The following is a 20,082-nucleotide window of genomic DNA, read 5'->3' as shown; positions in this document are numbered from 1 at the left end:
CTTCCCCTCACTCCTGAAGATAAACAGGAATACCATAAACAGCAATAGCAGCCGCTGTGACATAGCGAAACCGACATGCTCCTCTCGCGCTCGCCACCGCTTCCACCAAACTCTTCTTCCCCTTCTTTCCCTCCTCCTCTTTCTCTCCCTCTTCCTTTTCCATATCACCCTCATCCGCCTTATCCAACCCCTTTCCCTTCCTCCTCCGCTTCTCTTCCTCTCTCTTCTCCTCCATTTTACTAAACACACCCGGTCCAAACAACCCCCACTCCTCCAGCAACCTCCCTGTAAACCGATCAATATCCCGATCCGTAACATCCCACAGCGTCCCCACCACCGCTGGCGCACCCGCCATCATGTAATTCCACGCCGGGCCGTAGACTTCAAACCCTTCGCCTGCCTCGTTCAGCTTGGCGGAGCTGCATCCCATCAGTAAGACCGTGGCATTACATCGAGGGGATAAGCGACGGATGGTGCGGCCGCGGATGTATTGGGCGCCGGAGCCGTGGCCGAAATACAACAAGATGTCCGAGTTGGTGAGGGCTGAGGCGAATTCAGACTCGGTGGGCGGGCGGGCGGTTATGGATGTCCAGGTGCGGGGGGAGGGGCCGAGGTGAGAGGTTAGGAGGGGGCTGAAGGTCTTTTGGGTGGTGAGGAGGTCGGAGGAGGGGTTGAGGATGTAGGTGCCGTTGACAGAAGAGGCGTGGTGGCCTTGCGGGTGAGAAAGAGATTGTGGTGATGATGACAATGTCCCGGTGGACACAAGGGGAATGGCATCAGCGTCCAACATTATTGAGTCGCCGTCTTCTTCCTTTGCGGGTTGAGCAGCAGGTCGAGGGGTCTTCATGTCTAGAATGGCGCGGCGGAGACAACCAAGACTTGGCATGCGGGATACGGCCAGGTTTTGTAAACACGGAAGGGACTCCCAGGGAAAAACGTGCAGAGCCTTGTCGAGCATGAGGATGGTGTGAGCGTGTTCGTCGCCGCCTCCGTCGAGTTCGTTGACAGCCGCGTGATAGGCGTGCAGGGCGTCCAGCATTTCGACGACCATGGAGTCAAAGTCGATCTCGTCGTAGGCGTTGCGTTCGCCGTGGAACTGGAGGATGTCGACGACAAAGTAGAGCAGGTCGGTTAGTTCCTCGTCAAGGTCGACATTTTGGTCGCCGGTATCGCCGAGACCGACGAAGAGTTCCAGGATGCGAGGATCAACGGTGACTTTCTCTGATTGCGGCTCCTGACCGCCGCCAGCTTTCTTCCCGCGATGGTGTACCTGTCTCCGGCTGGGGAGATACTTGTCCAACATGTTTTCAAACGTTGCGCCAAACTTGTTCATCAACTCCTTCCTCTTGCCGCCTTGAGTCTGGTGCTGGCTGAAGATACCCCTGAAGCCGCCGAGCCAGATCTGCTCAATGTTCGTCAACAGATCCTTCATACGATTATCCAGCGCCTCACGGTCTGCCCACCAAGCAGTCTTGGCGCCCTTGACAGTGAAGTCTCTGGCATCGTGACAAGTTTCGTTGGCCAGGCGAATAATCTCCAGCAACTCGGCCCTTCCTTGTTGGTAGTTGAACACCTCGTTGTCTGCATCGCGCGAACTGGCACGATCAAGAGGAAGTCGAAGAACGAAGGGCGTGCAGCCCGCCTGTAGCTTGGTGATGCACAGATCGTGCTTGTTGTCGCTCAGTGAGATAGACACCACACTCCAAGGCTTCGGGATAATGTCAATGTAGTCTCTCTGAAACTTTTGTAGGTCCAGCGAGAAGCCCAGACTCATCCGGCCAAGCGGCTCAACAGGCAAGTCCGTGAAATTAGGCCAGCTGTATGCATCAGTTTTGGGTCCGTTCTTCTCCAGCATGAGAGCTTTGCGTTCCCTGCGCCATGTGAGGTTACGGCCCAGCTCGACCGAATAGGCAGTGTGTCCAGAAGAGGCGAATGCTTTGGCCTTCCCAGATGATGCCGTAGCGGAAAGAAGAAGACCGACATTCTGCAGCATGACAGAGATCTTGTGAATGAGACTTGAGTCACCACAGACTGTGGCCACGGCATGGGCCTCGAGAAGGGATTGCTGGGCTTGTCGAAGATTATCCACGTACTCCGCCTTTTCCTGATCTGTGGTATCCTGAGTGGCAACCCGCTTTCTCTCTTGAAGAAGAGCTGGGTGGCCTGCAGAACCTCTATCCTTTCCTTGGGAATCGTAAACAGCAGGATATGAAATGGTGGAATCATGAATGACCGAAAACACCGGATCGTGGGCCATCTGCTCCATGCTCATGCCCAGCAGACAGGACGCCATGATCATTTGCTCGTCCGAGATGATTGCAGACAACGACTTCTTGGACCGCGTTTTGACACCTTCAAGCATCGCCAAAGCCGAATTCCAATCCCTCTTCGCCAGTTTCGCCGTAGCCTTTTGCACCATAATCGCCGCTCTGAGTTTCGAAAGCTGAGCATCCTCAACAGATTGAGGAGCAGGGACATGTGTCGCCGCCTTTGGTCTCGCCGAAAGCGCAGATCTCGAATGGACACTCTTGACTGGTTTCGACAGTTGCCGTACAGCCGCAGGCCCCTTGAGTCCCCTCATAGCCGTTCCCTTCTCCTCACTCTCCGCCTTCTCCCCAGCAACCGGCACCAACGCAGCACTAACCTCCATCAACCCTTCTAGAATCGCCTCCGCCCTCCCAATCATCGCCTCGGCGCCCTCAAAGCTCTTCAGATCCAAGCACATAGCCCCAATCTGGCAAGCCAGCACGGCCGAAGAATACGAATTGCTTTCCTCCGGGAGCAAATTAGCCGCCTCCTGCAACATTTCCATCGCCTTGGGAATGTTCGCCGCCTTGACGTACACCGAGCCCATCCAGGTCGCGCAGCCAGCTTTGAGAATCCCCGAGTTGGCGCTATTGGCAATCTTTTGTGCCTGCTCCGCGTAGTACATCGTCTCTTGGAACATGCCCAGATGCGCGTAGATGGACGACAAGCGTAGAGTGTTTCGGTACAGGGTGAGGGCGAGCTTCCACGACTCCGGCCCCAGGTAAGGCGTCCCTTTTCCGGTGGCCGAAAGGTCACAGGTAGCGTCGTCGGTATTGAACATGGCTGAGTCGTCGGTTGAGGAACGGGCGGATGATTTTGTTGCTGCTAACTGTTGTTCTACCTTGACCCAGTCCTGAAAGATGCAGCGGACGCTTTCTCGGGCGTAGACCAGAGCATGGTGGGATTCACCTCGTTCCTGGGTAACGAGAGAATGAAGATAAGAAGCATAGGCCACCAAATATTTTCGCCGAGCACGGGAGACCTTGCCTGGCATAGCTTCAGCCTCGACTGCAGCCCGGGCCTGAGAAAGATGGTATTCTGCTTGAGTGAGATCACCGGTGGCGATAAAGTGTTCTGTCCAGGAGAGGTGGAAGGTGGCAACCGCGTCACCGGATAAATTAGCCTGTTTCTTGAGATATTGCAGTGCCTCGGCGAAGGTCTGCTCAGCTTTTATGGATTGCCCTAGATTGGTGTATTGTAGAGCCAGGGTTGAGGCATGCTGAACAATGTCTTCCAGCCTGGGGCCGTCCGCTAGTCTGGCAATATCCGCCGTCAGTTCCAGGACCATAGCTACCATGTTATCGTGACCGCTCAAGCGGAGAAAGTCAGCCATGGCCTGCAGGTGATCCAGAAGGCCAGGAATATCGTCGATTGATCGTTCCACATCCGTTTTGGTTTGACAAGTCTTGACGATCGATTTCCACGTCTCAAGGCATCGTTCAACCGCTCCAAGATCAGAGTAACCATCCGACAAAGCTGTGATTGAGTGATAGAAGGCTCCCATATGCGGCACAAAGCGGGCAAGTCCAGCATCTTCGCCGAGGTTGTCCGGTTCCACCTGCGTAGCATCCCTAGTGATAGCAAGCAACTCGGGTACCTTTCGCTGGTTGCCAATGGCAGAGCTCAAGAGCGCCAACAGCACTCGGAGTCTTCGTATGGGATACCGTGTCGGGATATAAATGCGGAGCAAGGCATCCACGACAGGGTGCTCGAGAGTAATTTCTTCCTCCCTCTTTCTCTCACTCATAGTCGGGTTGCCACCCAAAAGAATGTAGTGTAACCGGTGTTCGAGTCCGGCAGCTTGTTCAGCTTCTGGTAGATCCACTGTCCAATCCATGAAGACATGCTCCATCTTTGCAATAGCCACCAGGGCACGAGATAAAGTCTCGGCCTTCTCGTCCTTTTGCCACACGATAAGCGGCGAGTCTGTCGCCAGTGCACCGACGACACTTTCGAGAATCCCGTCATCCAACATGCTCGTCCGGATGGTCTGTAGCGCGGCGAGAGCCTGCTCATTCCTGCCCAGTGTCCGAGCCATCTCGGCCATTCGTTCCAACTTCAAGATGAGCTGCGCCTTGTCTTTCTCTGCTGTCGACCTGTGCTTCACGCAATCGATCGAACGACGGAGAGCTCGTAAGGGCGCCACATCCTTGGGGTCAGTGGATTGTTGTCGTAATACATTATACTGTAGATAGTAGAAGTGCGAAATCTTGACATGGTACATGCTCTGCGGGCCGGCAGCGCCCATATCCCCGATGTATTCCAAGAGCAAAAGACAATCATTAAGAATCGAATCCATAAAGTCCCACTCCAACCTCTTCTCTTCGAGGCGTGTCTTGACGATGATGAATGATGAGTCAAGGGTATGCTGAATAGACTGTAGGAGTAGTTGACGGCGTTGTTCGTATCTGAGGTAGTCCTTTGTGCTGCTTTTGGGCTCCGGCGGTTTACCAAGCCATCGTAGACAAAACCGGGGGCATTGAAGGACGAATGATTCTAGGGATTCTCGGCAGTTGGAAGTAAAATCAGCAAACCCATCATTTTCTTTTTTTAACAGAGCAAGAAGAAGCTTCATGGCTGCCCTCCTGACCGAGCAGACGTTATTGAGTAACTCGTCGAGGTCATTGGAATCACCCCGCAGGGGGCCTGAAAGACCAGCAACTACCTCGTCGAGAAGCTGGTTATCATGACAGTACTTTACCGGGTCCTTGAGTTGGAGGGACAATAGTTGCGCTGAGATGGAGCATATCTTGGCGACCGAGTCCACCTTTGCATCGACCCCTTCTTTGAGCTTCGACGCCCAAGAAACTGCATCTGCCACCTTTCCTGCCTCTCGTGCCAGAACCGCTAAAACTTGGTAAATCTGAGAAAGAGGTGTCCTTGATGCTTCGGACAATTGTGCTCCGTACGTATCGAGCTGAGACCGAACTCTGGTATATACTGAGAGGCAAGTAGCATAAGTAGAGCGCCCGCTCTCCTGGCTCCGACGGACGAGGGCACCCATGTACCGCGAGAGAGGCATGATGATGTCCTTTTCCGCATCACCCTTGTGTTTGGCCAACTTCCACCATTGTAGCCTCGTCTCCAAAGCAAAGCATTGCAGCTCGATGGCGGATACCGGGGAGATACTAAGCCGCGGTTCTATGCTGAGCGTGTCGTCCTTGCTGGATGCGCTGGGGGTCAAGGAAATCATGCATTGAGCCAGAGTTTCCATCTGGCGGGCAATCTTGGCAACATCGGCGCCCTTTTCAGTTGCTGACCGTAGGAGGAGGGCAGTTGGTGATGAGCTATGGTCCTGGCGTAAGAGAGGAACGACCGCCTCAATCGCATTTGGCTTTTTGTTCGCGGATAGGAGGCGCAATGCCTGTATTTGTGTTGTGATAACGAGAGCAAGGGCCGGTCCCAAGGCTTTCACTTGGCCGAAATCGAGAATCTCCGTGTACACTTGCGCCGCCGTCTTGGGTGGTTCGGTAGCAGTCGTCTTGGTTGGCTTCTTTGTTGTTGTCGAACTGGACGGTGTCTCCAATCTCTTCTTCAAGATGCGCAATTCCTTGAGGGCTTGATCGTGTAGTCCTAGCGTAATCAACCTGGCGATTAGAGAAGACATGCCGGTCTCTAACTGTAACTCGGGGAGCGTGAGCTTGCTGGACGTGTGTAACTGGCGCAGAGTGCCCAAGGCAACACGAGCGCATTCAACCGTGGCAAGGAGGTTTGTGTCATGCTTCGGAGCCTTGGCTGGCGAGAGAGAGCGCTTCGAGAGGGCCGGAGAAGTGGTGACTCTGTTCAGGGCACGAGGCTGTAGGGGAGATAACGGTGTCGAGTTGGTAGAGCTACATCGTTGGAGCGGGTTTCTCGTCGTGGCTGACCTCAACAATTCCTCCTCTTGGGGCGCTGGCCGCTTGGTAGGCGTTGGAGGTCTCGCGGTTGTTGGTGGGTTCTTTGCATAGTCGCTCAGGGCGCGAAGGGTTCCGTTGACAACATGTGTTGCCAATGTCGCCTTTTCCTTGGGCGAGAGTCCGTTATCTTTCTTTGAGGCTGTGGTAGCCTTGGTGGCTGTGTTGTTTGCTCTCGACCGCGGCCTCGTTGATGACGCTGTCTTTGTTGTTGTTGTTATTTCTGCCGCGGCCGTGGCATCGTCTTTGGGCAAAAGCAGGCTCTTGAGAAGAGCTGTGATGGCGGGCGTACATGTTGTCACCGAAGAGACGGCGCTGCGCGCGGCGTCAGCTTGGGAGTGTATGGTATCCATGAAGCTGTCGTGATGTAGAGAGAGAAGGTCTAATGGGCTGATTCCTAATCATGTCATCGCCTATAACGTAGGTAGAGGACTAGGGACACTATCCAAAAGACGGCAAAAGAGGGTAGTGCATGAAGGATGGCTGGATTGTAAATAAGATGTGGAAGCAAACGCCAAGGTGGATCGCGAATTGGTGTCCAACAATGGAGCTCCCCCCGGTCACGAATCCGGCTGCTGAAGACGGGGAGAACGAACCCTTGTTGGCGGGATGTTGACTTGGTCGCAACAAAGATTCAACGAGTTCAAGTTGCCCGGGCAACTGCAACGCAGGTACGAAAGCACACGGTACGTACCTCGCTGCGTGGGGCGCATTGGCCAGACAGCGGGATGGAATGACAGAAAGACCCCACCTTTGCCTGCCGTGTCAGGTGGGATGTCACTTGTGGGAATTTTGGCGCTGTGTCACTGCAACTGAACTGAACTGAACTCGAGTGAACTTTTTGCCCGAAGAAGAACGAAGCTTCGAGTCGTCTTCTCACTTTCTCTTTTCAGGGTCTCTCCCAGTTTCTCTTCAGCCAACACTTGATTTCGACAACTGCCCTGATCCGTCGCAATCCTACTCAGGCTTCAATAGCCACCGAATCCCAACACAAGACAACGCGACATTTCCGAATTGCTACCATGCGCCGAACTTCTCTTCCTCAGCGCCTTGGGCGCAATGCGCATGCTGCCTTGCTCCATCGTCAAGTCCCCTCGACAGTTCTTCGAGCTTCGTTTTCAACCTCGATCCGCCTCGCGAGCGGCGCCCCGGATGTAATCGTCCCTAGAGTCGCCAAAGTGTCCTTTTGGAAGTCGTTGGTTCCCAAGTTCTTGCGATTCGGCGATGACTCCATCAACCACACAAAGATGCCGAAATCGACCGAGTGGAACCCGGCCACCTTCTTTATCATCATTTTTCTAATGATCGGTTCCATGGCTATCCAGATGATCTCGCTCAAAAAAGACTATGCGGCCTTTTCGCGCCAGGCCGATGTCAGGATCAATACCTTGCGTGAGGTGGTCGAGAGGATACAGAAGGGTGAAGAGGTGGATGTTGAGAAGGTGTTGGGCACTGGCGATCCGGAGAAGGAGGCTGCTTGGGATGAAGGTTCGTTAAACGCAGGTGGACATGATACGGAGAGCACCAGCTGACATCAAAATTTGACAACAGTCCTCAAGGAGATCGAACGCGAAGAGATCATGCACAAGGCAAAGCAACAAAAGGCGGCGAAACTTGCCCAGCAAGCCAAGGCAGAGCCCGCAAAGGAACAACCCCAGACGCAGACCGAGACAACGCCCAAGATCTCGCCTGCAGCCCTCAAGGGTGCCTTCTTCTAAGTCGACAAGACCTCTTTTATTCTATTATAGATGGGCGTCCGTTAGCGGACTCGTTCAGTAAACAAGGTGCCCACGGGTACCTCGGCCACCATGGCCCCATTGTTATAACTCTTGAGCTCCTCCACGAGCGCCGGTAACAGCTGTTCAGTAGCCATCTCCACTCTAACCCCATGAGGACCGGCCATCTTAGGGTCTAGATCTTCAAAGAACATCTCTTCGCGCCTCACACCACCGATGCTCACAATGGCTATAGGCATTCCTCGGAGCTTCGCCCGCTGTGCCAGCCGCCAGGCCGAGTAGGTCGCGAGAGAGGTGCCCAGGATGAGCATTCGTCCGGCATTGTCAATGGCCTTTTCCGCCTCGCCCTTGACCTCAGCGCTTATACTCTCTCCAAACATGATTACTGCCGGTTTCAGAACTCCCGCAGTACTGGACGGTATCCATGCACCATCTTTGTCGATTTCTACCCATGTCTTGGTGCCATCTGCAAGACGCGGCGGCTCCTTCAAACATGACGGACATGCTGGGTAACGAAACGTGGTGTAAGGTGCCTCGGCCAGGTCCACATCACCATCTGGGTTCATCTTGATACTCTTTTTGTTCCGTTCTTCAATGTCCTCCGTCTCCAGGGCTCCCGATGCCAGCGCCTCGCGAAGGAAATCAGCCCAAATCGGGTTGAGCCTGGCCAGTGTGGTCTGATACTCGTCTCGAGGAAATTGGTTCCGGCACGATGTACAAACAACCGAGGCTAGAGTTCCGTGCAATTCGACGGTTTGTATATCGGGATGGCTCATTTTATGGAAGGAATCGACATTCTGTGTGATTACACCCGTAATGCTTTTGTTGTTTCGGTCACCGCTGTAGCGCTCGGTGAGTAGATTCCCAAGGTCCCGGATCGCGTAGTGGCCCGGGTTCGGGCCGGCCCGTCCCAGACCCCTCCATCCGATGTAGCTCCGTGCCCAGTATCGCTGTCGCGTCTCGTGGCTGGCGAGGAACTCGTGGTGGAAAATCGGCTTGTAGTCCTTATTGACCCGGTAGGTGCCGTTGACGCCACGGTAGTCGGCTAAGCCGCTGGCCACGGAAAGGCCGGCACCGGTGAGGATGACAGTTCGATTGGGTAAACCGGACGGCGGAGGGGTGGTGAGGAATGACTTGAGAGCAGCCACGGCGCCGGGCAGGGTCGTGGCGGTGGCAGGTATGATGGTGGTCGGGGGAGGCAGCTCTCGGTAGGGAATCCGCATTCGGAGGGTGCCGGCTGCTGTTGTCGCAAGGGTGGACATTTTGATGTGCTGCTGTATGATTCGGGTCTGATGGGTGGCAGTATTTGTTGTTGGGGATCACGAGGCGGCATACGCCGCTACCTACAATGCCAAATTTCCATGTTGGTTGTTGTGAGGTTTGTCTCAGTCCAGATGCAGAATCATAGTGGCACTCGGTGAGATCGAGTCAGTGTCGTCACCGAAGATCCGAAAGCTTGGGCCATCTTGGCATCTTTCTGCATGAGCTGCGGAACAAAGAACAATTGTTTACTTGCCCCTTTCGAAGAACACGATGGTCAATGACATATAACGAATTAGCTTGAACTTGATAGAATAGTTGTTGAAGTTTTCCAGACTGGTTTCTTTTTGTAACACTCCAATTGAGGAGGTGTGAATATCCTGTGTTCCCATTGTTCTAGCTTTGCTCACATAGACTACACCATTACGGGATCTTGTCCCGCCCCTTGCTTGGTGGGGTGGCTGGAAGCTTTTGTCTTCATAACACCTCAATATGGTGCTAAAACTCAACAAAGTCGTATGGTCTAATGGTTATGATTTCTCGTTCACATTAGCTGAATTTGATCCGAGAAGGTTCTGGGTTCGATCCCCAGTACGACTAAGTTTTTGACTTTTTCTTCACAACGGACATACGTTTCCATCACTCAGTCTGTTATTTTTCCTTTTTGGTTTTTTGTCTTTGATCCCGTCTTCCAAATGCCGAGAAATAGCGCTCTATGGATGGGATGGTGACAAGTTTCCAGCAAAGTCGATTTTCAATTTTGGTTGTCAACATCAAGACGTTGAATAATATCGATCCTAAACTATTCTCTGAGCTTTGATCTGATGACATTGACTAACTAAACTATCCTCTCTGAACCCCGAAAGCTCGAGTATTTTGTCGCATGAATATTTGCGCAAGCACCATCACTTGTTCAGGCTTTCTTTTTGTAACATTATCTTGTGTCAACATGATGGATCAACACTCATTGCGTGTCCCCCCTGAACCCCCTTTTCGAGTTTGTTTGTATGCAGCCAATACATGATGCCTCACCCTCGACTCTTTCAGAGAGCCATGCATGCAAAGACACGCAATAGCTCCTACTAGCTGCCCTCATTCGCACAACGCATAAAGTAGAAATCCTTTCTTACTTCACAACAGTTGGATCTCATCCATTATCAGATGCGACCGGATGGCTGAAGGACTTCACAAAGGTCCCACGGCATTGGCGATGGCGTGCGAATCGAACGTTGGGAACACGGGGAGAGGGGCAGGGAGTGGTGGGGAAGTGGACCAGCTAAAGAGCTCACTTGCTGCCCTGGAACATGCGCCGAAGCCAAGCCGATCAGGGACGGGTCCACGCCGACGGGACCTGCCCGGGACTCAGCCGCGCCAGCCCAGGATGGCCTAGTGTAGTCAGTTTAGCGGGCAGTCAACCACCTCAACAGTCGCTGCACCACAGGCAGGGCCAAGTATCGGTCAAGTACCCGCCTCTGTCTGGTACTAACCTCCTGGTTTATTACTACTGGCAGGTACCACTACCCCATCGGCCGGTATCGATTCCCAAACCACCAAAACACTGAAAGTCCCCCCCTATCTCAGCTCCCGTCTAACACTCAGTAATCCATAATCGAGTCCAAGATTTCCTTACTACACTATTATTCCCTTATTCCTACGAGCTACCAGCTAGCAGCTTACTGCCCTAATCCCTCCCGATGTCCGGCCGTTTCGTCAGAGCGTCGAAGTATCGTATGTCGATCCCCCGTGTTCCTCCCCCGAAGGCTCCTTAGCACACCAGCTGGACGGATACTGTAGCTCCCGAGGTAGCGCGCCGTATCCACGATGGGAGTCGCGACGAGCTTGGAGAGAGAGACCTGGACTGACACGATAGCCGCGACTGCTAGGACACGTCTTCGGCAAGCCCACGCGCAAGGAGTTCTGCTATGACAACCTCCGCATCAGCCACAATGCCTGGGACACCAACCTCATAAAGGTAGGTACCTACCTGTTTATACACTCCTTATGCTACTACGCTCTTCTCCACCACTTGCGCCCTATCGGTAGCTTCCATGGTCGTTATATACTGACCCTGTCTTTGTCTCGTCTACACCTAGGCCAACCCCGAGTACTTGGCCGTCAACTGGGAGTCGAGCGGTGGTGGCGCCTTCGCCGTCATCCCCCTCAACGAGCGCGGCAAGCTTCCCGACCAAATACCGCTGTTCCGTGGCCACACCGCCGCCGTCCTCGACACTGACTGGTACGCTCTTGCGCATGCGCTACAACGACCCGACAAGACAATCTGACCTAGGCTCCTCTTAGGAACCCCTTCAACGACCGCTTGATCGCCTCTGCCTCCGACGATGGAAAGGTGTTTGTCTGGCAGGTTCCCGAGAACTTCACCCTCTATACAGACGCCGAAGAGCCAGCCGATGTCTCACCCCTCAGCAAGCTCTCTGGCCACACGAGGTACGATCTACACCCTGAAGATAAGATTCAGTAAGGCTTGCGCTCACACAAACACAGAAAGGTCGGCCATGTCCTCTTCAACCCCGCCGCCGAAAACATTCTCGCCTCGTCCTCCGGCGACTTGACGGTCAAGTTCTGGGACGTCGAGACCGGCCAAGCCCCCATCACCATCAAGCACCCCGACATTGTGCAGTCTTTGTCGTGGAGCGCCAACGGCACCATGCTTGTCACCACCTCTCGCGACAAGAAGCTGCGCGTGTGGGATGTGCGCCAGCAGTCTGCAGTCCACGAATACCAGGGCCACGAGGGCGCCAAGAACAGTCGCGCTGTATGGCTTGGTGAACACAACCGTATCGCTACCACTGGTTTCTCCAGGATGAGTGACCGTCAGGTTGCCCTGTGGGAGCCTGGCAGGAAGGACCCCATCGGTGGTTTCACCTCGCTCGACTCCATCTCTGGTGTCTGCATGCCTTTCTGGGGTAAGTCACGCTTGCTGGATTATGGCTTTTGTATGCGCCGAAGCTAACTGTGGTTTTTTTTTTTCGCAGATGACGGCTCTAACTGCCTGTACCTTGCTGGCAAGGGGTAAGTTTGTCGCAACCCGAGATAGGAACGATAGGTAGCATGCTAACGTCCGCAGTGATGGCAACATTCGTTATTTCGAGTACGAGAACGACAAGTTGGAGTTCCTGGCCGAGTACAAGTCTGGTGACCCCCAGAGAGGTATTGCTTTTGTGCCTCGCCGTGGTGTCAACGTCCACGAGAACGAAATCATGAGGGCATACAAGACCGTCAACGATCAGTACATCGAGCCCATCTCCTTCACCGTGCCCCGTCGTGCCGAGACCTTCCAGTCCGACATCTACCCCCCTGCGACCGGCCTCAAGCCCGCCGTGTCCGCCCAGGAGTGGTTTGACGGCAAGGACGGCATCCCGGCCAAGATCGACATGGAGAGCATCTACGAGGGTACCGCACCCAGGGAAGTTCCGGCCGATTACAAGCCTCCCACTGCTGTCTCGTCTCCTATCCAGCCCCCCGTGTCCAAGATGGAATCCACGCCCCCACCCGCTACTCGTGTGCCCACGTCGACCGTGGCGGACCAGAAGGCCTCCATGTCCGCTATTGCAAACAAGTTCCAGGATAACGAGGACGCCGAGCCAAGTGAGGGCGAGTCCTCTCCCTTCGAGGAGGTTTCGCGCCCCGCTGCTAGAGCCGCCGCCCCGGTTTCTGTGCGAACATCCCTTCCTCCCGCTTCCGCCGGCAAGACACCTTCCCCGACGACGTACCAGACCCCAGTCCAGAAGCTTGCCTCGCCAGTCAGGACCACCGCAGCCGCCCCTGCGCCGGCTCCTGCCGCTTCCCCTTCCTCGGGAAACGTCGAGGCCTCTCTTTCCCAGATCACGCAGCTTCTTGAGCAGCAGAGCAGGATTATTGGTGCACAGAGCGACAAGATCCAGGCCCAGAGTCAGATCATCAGCCATCTTGCCACCGAAGTCGAGACCCTCAAGAAGAGGGTCGGACCCGGGCCGCAGGATCAGAGCGAGAGAATCAGACAGTTGGAGCTGGAGCTCGAGGCTGCTAGGTCGTAGAAGTCAGAGTTTTGAGAGTTCAGGTCCAAAGTTTATACGTCCCTCTCGCTCTCTCACTGGGTTATACTGTCAGACCAGTCCTTGAACATACTTCTCTCTCTTACCGAGTTATAATGAAAGTCAACGTTGTTGGGGTAAGTAGTAGTTGGACACGTAGGGGATGGATGCAGGATGATTGGATGACGACGATATAGCTTCAAATGGGGCATGAAATGAAAAGCAAGCAAGCAATTTGAAGCAGATGAAGATCAAGAAGGAGAACAAGGACAGCATAGCCAAGGCAAGCAAAGGAAAGCGTTCAATTGGTGTCTTTGGAGTATAGTAACTAGTTTTTCAACCTGTTCGTGCTGTATGATGTTCGTGTGAGCTCTCCCGATTTGTTGATGTAGGGAAGTTATCTAGGATATGGACATACTGCCCGGTAACGATTACGGTTTCGGTATGGACATTGGAAATCTGTATTCTTGTATTCTTACGTGAGGCAAGTTAAACAAAAGAAAGTAACCTGTTGACGGCATCAAACCCTTACCTACGTGACACACGAGACGGCCGGCCTAGTTAATACTCATTCATCATTGACTCCCGAACATGATCTACAAGCGGGTAACTATCCTCATCCCCACCTACCCCTTCACTTCCAATCCACCCTCCCTCACCCCCCACATCATCATCATCATCATCGTCGTCGTCGTCATCACAACGATCACCCAAAAACCTCAAGATATCCTCATCCTCACTGGCATCAACCACCAACTCCAAATCATCAGCCAGTATCCGTCTCTCATGGTCCGAGTCCTCTCCCTTTCCCCCCTCCCAGTCTTTATTACCATCATCCTCAGCCCATTCTTGACGAGTCTGGTTCTTCTTCCTCCTCGTCGACCCTCCTGACACTGGTGACTCACCGGTATCCGTACGAACACTACGACCACTACCATCCATAGAGGTACCCATTCGCAGCATTCGCTCCCGCTTACGTTGTTGATAGCCAGCGAACCACTCAGCTGCAGTCTTCCGCCCCTTGTTCTCCTCCTCATCTTCGGTCGAGGAGGAAGAGGAGGACCAGCAGGAGGAGGTTGTCCATCTCGATCTGTATACCTTGCTGCAGCTTCTTCTTTTCTTTTTAACACCCCTCCAATTGCGGAAGGTGGTGCGCTTGATGGCTTTGGCGTAATTGAAATCAGCCGGTTGAGCTTCTTGGGTCCAAAAGTTGTGCAGGCGGTGGCGGCGGTGGGAGAAATATTCGGTGGGTGTGCAAGGGGGAAGTTCAAAAGGCTCGGGGTGGGAGGTGTCGGATTCCTGGGAGGGTTGTACTTGATCTTTCGGTTCGTTTTCCTTCTTCTTCTTCTCCTCTTGTTGTTCTCCATCCTCCTTTTTACCTCCCGCGGTACGAACCCCCTCCTCCCTCGCCCTCTTACCCCCCATCACCCACTCCTTGATCTCTCCATCCTGTATCCTTCTCTCCTCCTTTCTCCTCCGCATCTTCACTAAACCCTCACTCAAGAACTCCAACTCCCTTTTCCGCCAACTCGGCAACGCAAACTGTCTTTGCAAATCCTCCTGAGTCAAGAACCCTCCGAGTCGGCTTTCAAGTGGTAAATACCCCTCTGCCGCAGATATCGCTTCTTTCTTGCGTTTATCCGTCTGCTCGTAACTTCTCATGACGTCCCGTATCTGGTCTCTCACAATCTGCAGCAAGTCTTCGTCTTCTCTTCCCTCTAGGCCTGTGGTCCTGACATACGCGATGAAGGGAACTTCAGAGTTGAAAAACCTTTTCAGTCCTGGCGTTTGTTTGGTTTTCACACGCTTTTGCGTCATCTCCTCCATTTCCTTACCTTGTCGTGTTGTTTCGGGGTAAATCAAATCTGCAAGATCCCGCTTCGTTACCTTTATTGCTGTTACGGCCGCGAAAAGGGGGTGATCTATCCACTCTTCTCTGTTCAATTCCCACTTCTTTCTTTCCAACTTTTGTTTCCCCATGACGACCTCCTCCTGCCCCCTTGGCTTCCAGATCCATGATGTCATTTTATTCAGGACGTAGTTTGATGATAGTCGTTCTGGTGGTGAGGGTGGTGGTGCAGGAGGTGACTCCGGGTGTTTTTTGACTGGGGGAGAGGAGGAGGGTGTGAGGATTGGGGAGGTAGTAGAGTTGGTGGACTTGATGGATCTTTTGGAGAGGGAAGTCTTGGATGAGACGTTTGACTTGGCGTCGGAATCGGATGCATTAGGGTCGGTATTGCTTTCATTGTCGGTGTTCTGGTTGTTGTTGGTGTTGTTGTTGGCATCATGACCGGGCAGATCGAGCGAGGTCGAGCTTTTTTGCTGTAGTGCTGGATTCTCCGTGGATAATTTCGCCGATTTGCCAGACTTATCAGTCCGTTCAACCTTTCCCGAAGCAAAAGGTCCATCCACATCCTCGTCGTTCACAGAACCCTCCCGAATCTTCCTAAGTCTCGCAATCCGCCGTGCCCTGCTCACCAGTGATTCTAAAGGTCTCTTTTCATCATTCCCACCACCTGCACCACCACCATGTCCTCTACCACCAACACCCGACAACTCCTTGGTAACACTCACCTCTCCAGTGTCTTTCTTCCCGCCATCATTTAAAGACCCCTTCCCCTCCCCCTCCCCCTCCCTCAACCTCCCCGAACCCACCACCGGCACCCACACCCTACCCCCCATCGGTGCTACATTCCGTGCTCCATCCATCTCCCTCAACACGCACCACTCAATCCCATCCCTCACACACCTCGAACACCTCACCTGTAATCCTGGAACTGGGAGAGGAATGTCCAGTTTTCTCCTGTACATGTACCACCGAGGCGGGATCATTTTGGGGCGTCGTTTTTGGTCACGCTGTTCGCCATGGTTGAGTAAGTTGAGGAGGGAGCACCGCGGAGAGGAGGAGACGAGGGAGCAGTGGAGGCAGGGGACGGAGGGAGTATACACTGTTAGGTCTATGGGGTACGGGTAAGGAGGGAGACGGAGTGGATTATTGTCGGATGGATGTGGAAGGGGGTTGTGGGTTTGGCGGGAAGGGAGGGTCGTGTTATCTGGCTGGGACATGGTTAGGCAATATCGGCTTGTAAAGAAACATCGGCTGATGACTGGTGAGAAGATTCTTAAAGTTGAAAGTTTGCTCCGTGGAAGGGTTGGTATATATGTTGAGATTCTTCCATCTTCAAGATGAATAGTCCAGGAGTTGCTGTCTCGTTGCTGCTTTGTCGACAAATCAGCAGATAAAAGCATTGTGGTGCGGGTGGTGTCAGGGTGTGGAAGTCCATAGTGTCTGTCATTTGAACACTGAGAATGTCCCGGTATGAATCGGGACAAAGAATAAGGGGTCAGTCAGTATCCCTCCAGTCTTCTCCAGCAATCCATATCAGTTCTGTTCTGTCACATTCGAATTCTGAGCCGTCAGAACCGCGAATATAATCACAGTTTCACCTGTTAGGGATCCGTCTAGAGGTACCGACCGAAACAGACTTAATTTTTGGGCCTTAACCGCACCGTAAGCTTTTTACCTGACAGACTTGGCAGCCTTAACAAACTCCCTAATCTTCTCCAAGCTCTGTTGGCCTCCCTCCTCAACACCACTGCTAACATCAACACCAATCACCCTCTCACTCAGAGGCCCCAGAGATTTCACCGTCTCGACAACATTGCTAGGCTCCAGTCCGCCCGCAAGCAAGACAGTAACCTGCTCATCCTTCTCCAACTCCTTCTTGACAGACTCCAAGTCCAACAACGTGCCGGATCCAGCGCCCGAATCCAGCAGGGGCACGGCATGGTACCCACGGGTCGCAAGACCGACCTGGCCGGGCTTGAACTTGCGGACAACGGGGACTGGAATAAGGTTGGCCCACTCGAGCGGCTCGTCACCGTGGAGCTGGACGCTATCGAGATCGTAGACATGCTGCTTCTCGAGTACCTCCTCAAGGGGCTGGTTCATGAAGACACCTACCAGCAGAGGTCCCCGCTTGCGGATGATCTCGGCGTTGATGTTGAAAAAGTCCCTTGCGGACTTGGAGACTTGCGAGGAGACCTCGGTGGATCCGGTCTTCTTGCTCATGTGCACAGCCTGGGAGATGGAAAGGGCGGTCTCATGGTCGACACAGCGCTTGGTGCCCGGCACGAGAATCATGCCCACGAGGTCAGCACCGGCCTTGATCGCTTCCGCGGCGGCCTCAGCAGAACGAGTACCGCAGATCTTGACAAGCAGCGGCTCGGCGGCGGACTTGGGCACGGGGCCGGTCAGGCCGGCGCAGAGCTCACGGATGAACTGAGTGGCATCAGGGGCACGCATGATGGCCTCGCCGACAAGAATACCGTTGACACCATCGCGCTTGCAGTCAAGAACATCTTGGTGAGTGTTGATGCCGCTGAGAGCGCAGAGGAAGGTGTCGCTGGGGACCATGCTACGGAGACGGCCGGTAGTGCCAAGGTCGACTTCGAAGCTCTCGAGATTGCGGTTGTTGACGCCGATAACCTTGGCGCCGAGCTTGATGGCCGTGGCCATCTCTTCGGTGTTCTGGACCTCGACTAGGGGCTCCATGCCGAGAGACAGGGAGTACTTGTATAGGCGCTCGAGGAGCTCATACTCAAGCATCTTGACAATGAGGAGAACAGTGTCAGCACCGGCAAGTCTGGCTTCGAGGATCTGGTACTCGTCAAAGATGAATTCCTTGCGGAGGACGGCGGGCCGGTTGGGCATGCCGTTGAGGACCTGGCGGACAGCACGGAGGTCATCGATGCTGCCCTTGAACCACTCTGGCTCGGTCAGGACCGAGATGACACTCGCGCCGGCAAGCGCATACTTGCGAGCTTGGGACGGAGCGTCGATATCAAGCGCAAAGACACCCTTGGAGGGAGATGCCCTCTTGATCTCGGCGCAAAGAGCGACATCGAAGGGGGAATTGCGAAGACGGTCGACAAGAGAGATTTGAGGAGGGGCGATGCTCAGGTTATAAGCGGCTTGGAGGTCAGAAGGTCTTAGGGAAGGAATCTGCTTCTGAGCATCCACAGCAGCCTTGCGGTGGGCGTAAATCTTTTGGAGGATGTTGCTCTTCTTGGGCGTGGAAGCGTCGGACTTTGTGTTGGCGGCTTGTGCCTGGGCGGCCTTTTGCAGTCTCTCGTTCTCCGCCCAAGTGCCTCCCTGCATGTGAAGGAAGTTCCGGAACATGCCACGACCCTCGGCAGACAGAATACTCTCCGGGTGGAACTGAACACCCTCAATGGTGTACTCCTTGTGGCGGACACCCATGATGACACCCTTGGAACCATCCTCCTTCGCAATCCAAGAGGTAACCTCCAAGCACTCGGGAAGGGTGACATGAGTACCGGCAAGAGAGTGATATCTCGTCACTGGCAGATCCTGAGATAGACCGGCATATGCGCCCTTGCCGTCGTGGCAAAGAGGAGAGGTCTTTCCGTGCAGAATCTCACCGGCAAAGCTCACGTCGCCGCCGTAGACGTCAAAGATGCACTGCTGGCCCATGCACACGCCAAAGATGGGGATCTTACCGGCGAAGTGCCTGATGGCATCGCGCGAGATACCGGAGTCGGTGCCGGGATGGCCGGGCCCAGGGCTGATGACAAGCTGGGTGGGATTCTTTGCGATGAGCTCGTCGATGGTGATCTGGTCGTTGCGGAAGACGGTCACCTTGGCGCCCTCGAGGACGAGGTACTGGTAGACGTTCCAGGTAAAGGAATCATAGTTGTCGATGAGGATGAGGTTGGAGGCGGTTGGCACCAAGGGCGAAGGAGCGGAATCGTGGGGAGAGTGGTCGACGACTGAGGAGGACGACATTGTGATTGGATTTGTGGGAGTGCCGTACAGTATTGAGGGTGTTCCTGAAGGAGTCTGAGGTGCAGCTGTGGTGTAAATGCTTGAGTGTAATTACCAAACGAAACACGAATGAACCCCAAGACGCCCGACCTCGGATGCAGTAACGGAAGTAGCACTGCCTAGAACTAGTTGTTGATAGGTAATGTAAGTATCACTCCTCCATGAATACAAAGACTCTATTTGTTGTGAAGAAGTCAAAATGACGAGAGTCTATAATACGTACCTGTTTATCTGAGATTGAAGCGTTTCACAAGTGCTTGCGCAAGGTGTCTTTTGTGAGTGAGTCACTTGCACTTTGTTCAATGTTTAGGCGTGAGTTACTTTGAGCTGTGTATTATACAATGTATGTAAATTCCATCAATGAGAGATGCGACCAGGGAGTGGCGCTAAAACAACTTGAAGCGTTTACAAATCACCTCTCAACGCCGGGATGCAAGTGGCTCTCAATGGCTCAATGGCTTCCCAAAACCGACATGAATAAGAAAGCGGATGTTCGTCTACGAGCTTTGTGAGCTTCACACGCAGTTCCCTTGCCTCCAGCTCCCGTTTGTTTTGCGAGCTTGTATTAAGAACACTGCAGAAAGAAAAAAAAAAAGAGGGCCCAAGCGTCGGCCGTCATCCCGTTCAAACCGGTGTTGTTCTGAATGTTCCGTTTTGAAACATTGAAATCCCTTATCTCTTATCGGAGAGAGAGAGGCCCCACCAAAAGTGGAAATCCATTCTTGGTACCTACACTCACTGACGGGACTGCAGTGGAGTGCTCTGTCGCAAAAAAACACAGTGGGAATTCTTTGGTCCCGCGATTCTTCCACTTTGGCGGGAAAAGCGTTAAAGCTCCCGCGCTGCTGCTGCTGCTCACAGGTGCCCTGCACACCAGCCGCGTCACAGTCAGGGAAGGAAAGCGCGTCAAGCAAATACTACAGCAGAGCAGCCAAGCAAAGGAACCTACCAACCAACGGAATCTCGAATCCGCCCAAAATATTGACATTACAAACACTCCTGTCAAC

The 20,082-nt window shown here is 53.7% G+C and overlaps 5 protein-coding genes across 5 annotated transcripts; 1 reads left to right on the top strand and 4 right to left on the bottom strand.

Moving 5' to 3' along the window:
* Nucleotides 1-7: 7 nt before the first annotated feature.
* Nucleotides 8-6,553, bottom strand: NEUTE1DRAFT_146400 (uncharacterized protein; the record flags this gene model as incomplete). Its single annotated transcript, XM_009852677.1, has 1 exon — nucleotides 8-6,553. The coding sequence occupies one exon, from the start codon at nucleotides 6,551-6,553 to the stop codon at nucleotides 8-10; it is 6,546 nt and encodes a 2,181-aa protein (XP_009850979.1).
* Nucleotides 6,554-7,545: 992 nt separating this feature from the next.
* NEUTE1DRAFT_122240 (uncharacterized protein) lies at nucleotides 7,546-9,290 on the bottom strand (the record flags this gene model as incomplete). The annotated part of the gene is made up of 2 exons (XM_009852676.1): nucleotides 7,546-7,673; nucleotides 8,028-9,290. The coding sequence occupies 2 exons, from the start codon at nucleotides 9,196-9,198 to the stop codon at nucleotides 7,546-7,548; spliced, it is 1,299 nt and encodes a 432-aa protein (XP_009850978.1).
* Nucleotides 9,291-10,500: 1,210 nt separating this feature from the next.
* NEUTE1DRAFT_100782 (uncharacterized protein) lies at nucleotides 10,501-13,230 on the top strand (the record flags this gene model as incomplete). Its single annotated transcript, XM_009852675.1, has 8 exons — nucleotides 10,501-10,689; nucleotides 10,862-10,924; nucleotides 11,067-11,168; nucleotides 11,290-11,432; nucleotides 11,495-11,641; nucleotides 11,699-12,120; nucleotides 12,190-12,226; nucleotides 12,282-13,230. 8 exons carry the CDS (start codon nucleotides 10,501-10,503, stop codon nucleotides 13,228-13,230), a joined length of 2,052 nt encoding a protein of 683 aa, XP_009850977.1.
* A 558-nt stretch (nucleotides 13,231-13,788) lies between these two features.
* NEUTE1DRAFT_100781 (uncharacterized protein) lies at nucleotides 13,789-15,827 on the bottom strand (the record flags this gene model as incomplete). Its single annotated transcript, XM_009852674.1, has 2 exons — nucleotides 13,789-15,721; nucleotides 15,802-15,827. The coding sequence occupies 2 exons, from the start codon at nucleotides 15,825-15,827 to the stop codon at nucleotides 13,789-13,791; spliced, it is 1,959 nt and encodes a 652-aa protein (XP_009850976.1).
* An 870-nt stretch (nucleotides 15,828-16,697) lies between these two features.
* Nucleotides 16,698-19,036, bottom strand: NEUTE1DRAFT_81914 (N-anthranilate isomerase; the record flags this gene model as incomplete). Its single annotated transcript, XM_009852673.1, has 1 exon — nucleotides 16,698-19,036. One exon carries the CDS (start codon nucleotides 19,034-19,036, stop codon nucleotides 16,748-16,750), a length of 2,289 nt encoding a protein of 762 aa, XP_009850975.1.
* Between the last annotated feature and the right edge of the window lie 1,046 nt (nucleotides 19,037-20,082).

The sequence above is a fragment of the Neurospora tetrasperma genome (assembly GCF_000213175.1).
Source record: "Neurospora tetrasperma FGSC 2508 unplaced genomic scaffold NEUTE1scaffold_3, whole genome shotgun sequence".
NCBI lineage: Eukaryota > Fungi > Ascomycota > Sordariomycetes > Sordariales > Sordariaceae > Neurospora > Neurospora tetrasperma.
This window is presented reverse-complemented; position numbering and strand designations above follow the sequence as displayed.